The sequence below is a fragment of the Gavialis gangeticus genome, unplaced genomic scaffold, assembly GCF_001723915.1.
Source record: "Gavialis gangeticus isolate Ggan-Ray unplaced genomic scaffold, GavGan_comp1, whole genome shotgun sequence".
NCBI classification, from domain to species: Eukaryota; Metazoa; Chordata; order Crocodylia; family Gavialidae; genus Gavialis; species Gavialis gangeticus.
In genome coordinates, this window is record NW_017729031.1 from 114,007,733 (window position 1) to 114,016,847 (window position 9,115).

Sequence of the window (9,115 nt, forward strand, 5' to 3'; positions counted from 1 at the left end):
GCTTTGCACTCTGCTCTGGCCGCAGCAGTGCATGGCAGCCAGGGCTTGGGTGCTGCTGGTCAGCTGCAGCTGGCACCCATGGAGCATGAAGTGGGCAAGCTGGTTCCATAGCCCTGGCAGCTGGGGGCCCCATCTGGCAGGGATGGGGGTGCTGTGGCTTGGGTGCGGCAGGCAATGGCATGGACAGGGCACTGTCATATCAGGGTTGCTCAGTGCCACAAAGTAGGGGAGAAGAAAAGACCGCCATAGCTGCACCTGCATCCAGGTGAGTGAAGGGGGTGGGGGGAGCTCAGATTTTCTATGACAAAAAAACCAAAATCAAATGCCAAAATATATAGGTATTTAGCATTTATTTTACAATAATGATTGAGGTACTGGTAGGCTTCCAAACTGCTTTAAAATTGTAAATATACCAGTAAAACACTGTTTGACTGATACCTATTAATATAGTAGCATTTCATTTTAATTATGGAAAAATGTGGATTTGGGTGGGGGGGTGAAGTTTAATCAGAGAATTTTGGATTTTTTTTTTAAACGAAAGAATTTGGAATTTCTAAACAGAGAAAACCAGGATCCCTGTATGATTAGGCTGCACTCATAACAAGATTCAAGAGACAGAAGAACTTTTAAAGATTAAGTCACAGAGCAAGATTTCATCTTGCTGAAGCTTCAAGTGTGATAGTCCATGTTCAGAAAACAACACGAACAATAAAACCAACAGACACATCAATAATTCACCACTCATGAGAAGTCTGGCATATCATGTAGAGAAAAAAGGAACGTAAAGGTGTTTACAGATCATTTCAGAGATGCTGTGTTTAACATTATAAAGAGCTATACAAAGAGAAACCCCACCTTTTACCTGCTTGTAAAGGGAAAGACCAATAGTGGGAAAGGAGTTAGAAGAATGCAGCACATACCACTTGGTCACAGGCTGGCCTCATCATGCGAGCAAGTACATTCAGTAGGTCTTGTCTTTTGAGAAACTGAAAGAGAACATTAGACTCTTTAGACTCTTTTTCTATGTTTGTTGAACTCTCTTCAAATCTCACTGAATTATGTTTCTTTGATACCATATATTTATTTTACTATAAAGTGAATTGACATCAAAATGCATCAATTTTGAGAGCCATAAACAGACAATTGGGAACTAATTGCACTGACAAGTCCAACAAGAAGCTTGAAGTATAGCAAGAAGAGGAAGCTCAAAAGTTAAAAAGCTATTTTTAACCAATGTTCTTTGTCCATCACAGCTATTCTCATCTTAAACATCTACTTTACTACTTAATGTTTACTTTTTTCATTTTGCAAACACTATCAGAAGAGCACACGGCTCATTGTTAGGAGCAGTTTTACTTTTCCATTGTTTGATTCACATGGACCAACCCAAAACTAATTATTTTCAGTCTTCAAGCACTGCAGAGAAATTTTTACACAAAAAAATTGTTGGAATAAAAGGGAGTCATGTAAGTATCTGTTGTTCATGTTCTGCAGTGTTAGCCAGAATTACACAACTGCTTTCCTCTCGAGAAGGGAACAAAGTCTATTATTTTAAAATCCAGGACCAACTACATTTAAGTGTTAGGTCAGTGATAAAAAGGCACTGAATGGCCCCTGCAATTTTACAGCCCTGTTTTTCATTCACTACTAGGACCAGAAACAATTGCTCCACAGAACTGGACAGCAAGATGCATAAAGTATCCAGCTGTCAGTCATATCACGTGAGATACAGGATCTTTAAAAAAATGGTATAAAAGAGTGATGGTTTACAAAAAAAAGCCACTGAAACATTTTGACTACCTATGTACATTCGCTATCCAGTGTCTGGTTTGAATGATAAAGTCTTATTGATACCCCTTGCTAACCATCTTGGAGTGGGAAAACATCTAACCAAGCCTGTTTCTGGAAAGTAAATGGAATAATGCAGCCAGAAGCCTCAGCATTACCTTTAGCTGGATAAGCATGCCTTCACAGCACACCCTTCCAGAGCACCATAAATTGTATATGTGTTCATTTTCTTGGTTTAGCTTCCCTGTGCTTGTAGCTTCTTTATTTGTACCATCGTCCCCTAAAACCACAACAAATTAGTTAATAAGAGGAAGTAAGTGGGCTACAAGGGTCAGATTCAAATACTGGCATAGCAACTCTGGTTTTAAAATCTGTGTGTTCCCAGCTCATTCTACTAGATTATGGTGTTATGAAATTTATGTCATAATTATCATAATCTCAGAGTTTAGATAGCATTTCAGAACTGGAGGATTGGACTGTTACTTCTTCCCCCCCCACAGAACTGTTACTAACAAGTACACCCCCCCACCTACCCACCCCCTATTCCTCTCAATATCCTTCAATAGCCTTATATAAATCAGTCACATTCAAAGAAGCTGCCTATGGCAACTGCAGAACTTACCCACAAGGGCGAAGTTGCTTTCCAGCAGCTCCCTGTGTGTGTTGAACCAGGCCTGAGCCAGACGGTTATTTTTATTCTTCCCAATGATGTAGTTCATGATGTAAGCAAGAAGACCGGTTACCATGAGGATTTCCATGTAGTAACTCTCCCAACTGTTTTGAAGGTGCGCAGGAACCTGTGGTAAGCAAATGAAGTTCCAATGTTTTGTCAAGTTTAATACAATCTACATAATTGGTTACCTTTGTTTATATTAGCAACTGGAGAAACGCTGTTTCTCAATGACAGCAATTAGCTTCCCTAATGCTATGGAATGGAGTTCAGTCAACTTGGCATATTTGGCCCCATTGATACATGGCTTACAGGAAAATAGTTAACAATAACAACAACAGACTCTCATACCAATTAACTCCCAACTGTAGCCTGACATCTCATCCCAACTGAAACATTATTTGATTTGGTTCTCATATTATGCCCATTACTGCATTATTTGAATATATTAGGCTGCATTCAACTTGTATTCAAGCAGTGCTACTACCCTGTGTGAAACATTCCCAAAATAGTTTGGAGCTATATAGCAAATAGGGAGAAAAATCTTAACAGCCAGATCCTGTTGTCTATGGAGTTAGTACTCCAAAGTCATTAGAGAGCAATCAGCTTTGCTGCCACAATGTTGCCCCTCAGCAGTAACAGAACATGAGATTTCTCTTCATTGCCAAGTTTAATTGCAACATTTTAGAAGAGCTAACTCTCTTGACTTGCTGCATCTTAATCACTGTATTCAAGCTACAGGTAGCAGCAAATGGATTCTATTTTGTGTGTGCGTGAATCTGTATGTGCAAGCGCACACGTTAAAAAAAAACAAAAAACCAGAAACCAAACAGGGCTGGAAGGACTCAAATGGTCAGCTAGTCAACCTTCCTGCCTAAACCATTCCATAATGTTGGACCTGATGACCTTGAAGGTCATTTCCAACCCTATAATTCTAATCTGTACTTAATTTCCAGTGAAGGAGTTTCATAACATCTCTAGGTAGCCCGAGTGTTTAGCTACTCCCTTAGATAGAACAATGTCCTTAATATTTAAACTAAGTCTCCTTTGCTGCATTCCAAATCTGAAGCGTCAGTTATGTTTTGGTGCAGCTGGAGCCTATTTCAGCGCATTTGTAGCCAAGCCACTTCCACGTTTTTCTTGCCTGCGTATGCCAAATGCCAAACATGATGAGAACTGATACACAGACTAAATCATGGTTTGCTACCATAACATTTCTTCTTGTAAGACACAATATGAAATGCTATGGCCAAAAACATGTTTAAACACAGTTTTACTAGAAACACTTATTGTCTTCATAGTATGCCCTTAATCCGTATATATTCCATATTATAACCAGAACTGGGCTAGAAGGTGGTACCAATATAATCTGAGAATGAAAGGAGAGAGAAAATAGTATCAATTCCATAAAGTTATTAAGATATTCTTAAGAACCAAGCCATCTGAGACTGAGAGCATGCTTCAAATGTTGTGTGCTTACAATCTAAAGCAAGACTGCATAATCCAGTGGAGAGGAGTGTGAAACTGGAACTCAGGATATTTGCATGTCAATTCTACCACTGCCCTCTTGAAGTCCCATGACAACGTGGTATCTTTAAGCCTGTTTTCCTTTCAACTCCTTGCCTCATCAAACTGTAAATTTTTCAGGACAGACTCTCTTACTGTATATTCATATAGCAGCTAGCACACTGAAGTCCTGTTGTATGACCAGCTCTCTAGACATTATCATAATGAACTGCTGAATAGAAAGACATTCAAACATGTATTCCTACATCAACTATTGTTATGGGGTCTTTATTTTTGCTAGGAGATGCATCTGGTTTCTCTTCATAGCCTTCAAACTCTTCATCATCATATGGTTCACTCTCAGTATCTCCCTCCTAAGAAGGAAAGAACACGAACATTTAAAGCCTGATAAAAATAACACAAACAGACACACCATACAAAGGTAAAGGAATATGTTTTTTCCATGTAGGGGTAAGTCCACCCAGTGAAAGTGCAACCACAGTATTGGTAGTTACTGCCATGCTAACTTCAGCTCAGCTGCCACAGATAACAATAGCTATGAGGATATAGCAACACAAGCTAGCAACCAATTTTGTCAAGATGTCCTCTCCCCAACACCAGCATCAGAGGCATAGCGTGGAAGAAACATGCCTTGGGCAACTGCTTTCAACCCCCCACCACTTTGTCCACGCACAGGAATGGGGTACAGACCTGGGCAGAGTATGAAACTTTCTGGGAATTATAGTTTTGTAGAGCAGCAGCAGAGTTTGCTATTATCAATAAGAAACTGTCATCCTATTTTTTTTTGCTGCCCAAGATTATATCCAGAGGACAAGAAAAATGTACTGAATTTGGCAGCAAAAAATGGGGGTCAGTTCTCCACCCCACTCCCTCCGCCCAACAACAGCAGACTCCACTACTGCTCTAACAAAATTATGATTTCTAGAATACCTTGTGTCAGCTGCATCCTGGAGCCAGAAAGTGCTGGCAGAGCAAGGCAAGGCAACAGGCATACAGCAGCAAGGCAGGCTGCAGCAAGCTGCCCTGGAGTGAGCCCTCCCCCTCTTTCTTCTGGGGGCCTGGACACAAGCCCTGCTCACCCACCCCATCTTTCCTACTGACCATCAGCAAAGGGTCTGTCAAGTGCTAACTAGTTAGCACTCTACTTTCTTCAGGTAGCTAAATTTCAGTGGTGCAGTACTCACCATGACACACACATACACAGATGTATAGAAAAATCAAATATGTACTGACTTTTTACCTCTTCTCCCCTAGTGACACTTGAGAATTCACATGTAGAAGACTTGTATTTTTTGTTATGTTTAGAGCTGATGATTTTAAAACTTGAATTAAAATGGAAATTGCTGGGGAACTGGCTTTTTCATTTCTTTTGTACAAACAATATACCACCACATGGATTTGTAAAAACAGGAACATTTCTGCAGTGAAAATGTTCCTTCACTTCTTTATAAAGCTTTAACAAAACATTTTCTCACTTGTATAGGTTTAGGAATTCAACCCAAAGGATCTCAAAGCGATTTACAAACTAAAATCCATCCCCTTCTTAAATGATTGCTTTATTTAGCAGTGAAATGCATATAGTTCTGCATCAGAATGTGACAGCTTTTCAATAGGACACAGAAAATCTATAAAATAGTTTAGGATGGAAAATGAAGAAACACTGCATGCAATCAAAACTGTAATGGGATCTTCACGAAGATATATATAACCATGCAACCAGGGCACTGAAGTTAATGTCTCCCCTTCTGCAAGGGTGCCTCATATCTTGAATGACTAACTCCATTCATTTGTAACTTGATATATTCAGCCTCTGAGCACCCTTTAACAACCACAATGGATTTGCTAAAGGACAAATGGCACCTTCAAAATCCCATTCAAATAATGAGCCTGGACAACCTGATTAGCTTGGGAGATCAGCTGGAACAGAACATCCCACAACACAGCTGTCAAAGAACAATCTTGGATAACACTGCTAATCTGGGCCTTGCAAGCAAAGGGGCATTTCAAGTGTGCAGCTAAAATGAGGAAGTGCATTATGTGACACTACCTGTGCATCTGCATCGTCAAAGTCCTCCTGATTTTCATCTTGACCTTCAAGCTCTACTGTGGCCTCCTCCTCATCGTCTTCTGTAGTGATGACCCTCTGGGGAGATTCTGTGACTACATCTTCAACAATATCTTCAAACTCAGCAAAATCATTATCATCATACTCCACAGCATCATCACCATCTTCAAACTCATCAAATTTAGCCAAAGAAAAGCCCCACGAAATGATTAAAGCAGCAAGGAAAAGAAACACACTCTTCATTGTCACTGCAAAAACAGGCAAAAAAAAAAAAAAAATCAACAGATCTTTAGATTAAAAGACAGAATTGAATACAGGTCTCTTAAGGTACTAAGTTGGGGTGGGCAAAATGCAACCAAACAGGCTATTCTATCCATACTGCGGGGCTCCTAAAAAATTTAGGAAGTTAATATGCATCTGGCCCTGGCTGCCAGTCATGCAGCCCTCAATGTCTTGCCAAAACTCAGTGAGTGGCTCTCCGCCTGAAATAACTGCCTGCCCTGGACTAATGCATTAAAGAGCTACTTGATTATAGAAATACAGAGGACAGACAGAATTGGTCATAGTCCAATTATTAAGCCCAGGATCACTAGACAAGAAATAAGGGGAAGGAAGGGAGACTGCGAACTTATGTCTAACGTTTAGCACAACAAACCAGGAGAACTGGGTTCTTATCCAGTACTGTGACCAAGTACTAGGTTCTTATCCAGTACTGTGACCAAGGCCAATTCTAGAATGGGCAAACTGACACATATAGCAGATCCCTAGCATTTTGCTTACCTCACAGAGACTTGCTTATAGAATTATTTGAAAACCTTGTTTTAAGCATGATATAGCAGGGGTCAGCAATGTTTTCTACAGGTGGGCCAGAATGACCTACCCAAGGTCCAAAGTGGGCCAGCACTGGGACCAGGCCACCTCTTCTCTCTGGTATCCCATATCCATGGCATACATGAAGCTGCCCAATGCCAAAGCCCCTGCTCCAGGAGCTGTAGCTTGCCCACCCCTGCACTCTAGTAACTGCAAAGTTTCAAATTAAGATACTTGAATCCCCACCCCAAAAAATCATTGTTTAACTTCCATTCCTCTCTCCCACTAAGAAGTAGTTTTTGATATTTTTGTTCTTGCTTGTGTAAAAAGAGTAATTCTTTCTCCATTTATTTTTTTCTAAAATGCCATAAACCCTTCATGTTTGTTCTCAGGTTCTTTGAGGTGTGGGACGATTAATATTCTTTAATACAACTTTAATGTACTATGGGAACCTGAAAAGCACGGAAACTCCATTTTAACAATTTAGAAATTTGATTTTTATGGCATGTAGCAGACCCACTCCTTTTCAGTATGGAAGTACAGACTGCAGAAATTGCCCAAGCAACTAAAACAAGTAACAATGATTATGACACAGCACTCTGAGAATGGTGGATTCTACAGACCATGGTTTGACTACATACTAAGGCTTGAATAAAAGATCAAGCACACTTGTGTACCTAAAGAACTCAGAAGTAAGTCAGCTCTTGGCAAGTGTTTGCTTAACACCTATATTATGAACTCTCCCTCGTTTTGGTACAGTAAATTGTTGAAGTACACACAGTCCTCGGACTTATGACACAACTGGTTCCTGAAAACTGCTCTTAAGTCGAAGCATTGCAACTTGCAAGAAATTTTCTCATAAGAAACAATGTTATAAATGGGGGATTGGTTCTTGAACGAAGGCCCAATACCCTATTTTCACCAAAAATACCCCAGAATTTGTACTTGATCGATTATAGATGAGTAATATAGAGACATTCATATTTTAAATAGCAATCATATTGATTTGGAAGAACTTCTTTGAGGTGACTTTGCCGGACTTTTTGAAAGGCTCTTGGTTGGACTTTTTGAAGGGTTCTTGGCTGGAGTCTTCTCAGGTTCTCCAGGGAGATGAGCAACACAGCAAACTTGTTCGCTGGCATGGCACTGCATCAGATCAAGCGTTGTAAAGTCAAAACTGACATCATAAAGTTGAAACAGGGTGTCAATTTATAAATGTAAGTACGAAACATTGCAACTCAAAATGTTGTAAGTTGAGGACTGCCTGTACATAGCTTGGCAAAGCAAAGCAACTGCACAACACAATGACTAGCCAACTGGGACACACAATTTGACTTTAAACTGATTTATTTCCCAACGATGAAGATTTACACTGAAATAAAATACAACTTTCCATCACCAGACCCCTGGATCTTAAAAAACAAACAAACCCATGCACACACATGGAAGTAAGGAAAATGTTTAAACACCAAAACTAACTATTAAGTCAGATTAGTGATTAGATTACTGAACTCAGACACAGGATATTTGCTAAAATTTATACCCATCACATTTTTCTTGGGAACATATTCATAATTATGGGTAAAATGATATTTTATCTACTGCCATAAAGAGACAAATAAGTTGATTAACTTTGTATAGCTGTATAAAAGAGATGCTCTCTAAAACCACTATTCAAAAGGTGATCCACCATTTCAATTTTTGTCCAAGAATACTGCTCATCTGCAAATCAAACAGTGTGAGAACAGTAAATGGAAAAAATGAGGCTACAGTAGCACCAGCTGTAATCCTCATTACAAAATACAACCTGCATCTATCAGTTGGAAACAGCAAGTTGCAATTGCACCCTCTGTCTCCAAGTCTGGTCGTTCTAACATGCAGCCTTGCACATTCAGAACTAGGTCCTTCTGAACGGCTCCAGCACTTATCCCAAGCCCTCCTGTTACGTGCCTTACTGGGAATAGGACAGATGATGCACTGTGCTGTAGAGCAGGGGTAGGCAATTATTTTGGATGGAGGGCCGCTTACCGAGTTTTGGCAAGCCATCAAGGGCCACATGACAAGTAGTTGGGGGCAGATAAATATCATAGAATCACAGAAGTAGGGTCGGAAGGGACCTTGTAGATCTTCAAGTCCAACCCCCTGCCTGGGCAGGAGAAAAATCTGGGCTCAAATGATCCCAGCTAGGTAGGCATCAAGCCTCCTCTTAAAGACCCCCAGGGTAGGAGCCAGCACCACTTCCCTTGGAAGTTGGT

The 9,115-nt window shown here is 40.2% G+C and overlaps 1 protein-coding gene across 1 annotated transcript in view; it reads right to left on the reverse strand.

Annotated features, from left to right (window-relative positions):
* The window catches only part of CCDC47 (coiled-coil domain containing 47), a 41,509-nt gene that overhangs the window by 30,821 nt on the left and 1,573 nt on the right, over positions 1-9,115 (reverse strand). Inside the window, exons 2-6 of the mRNA XM_019523613.1 lie at positions 6,033-6,298; positions 4,231-4,338; positions 2,411-2,585; positions 1,947-2,068; positions 921-986 (exon numbers count right to left, since the gene is read on the reverse strand). Of these exons, the coding sequence (XP_019379158.1) occupies positions 921-986; positions 1,947-2,068; positions 2,411-2,585; positions 4,231-4,338; positions 6,033-6,293 (732 nt within the window). The 5' untranslated portion in view covers positions 6,294-6,298. The remainder of the gene's footprint in view (positions 1-920; positions 987-1,946; positions 2,069-2,410; positions 2,586-4,230; positions 4,339-6,032; positions 6,299-9,115) is intronic.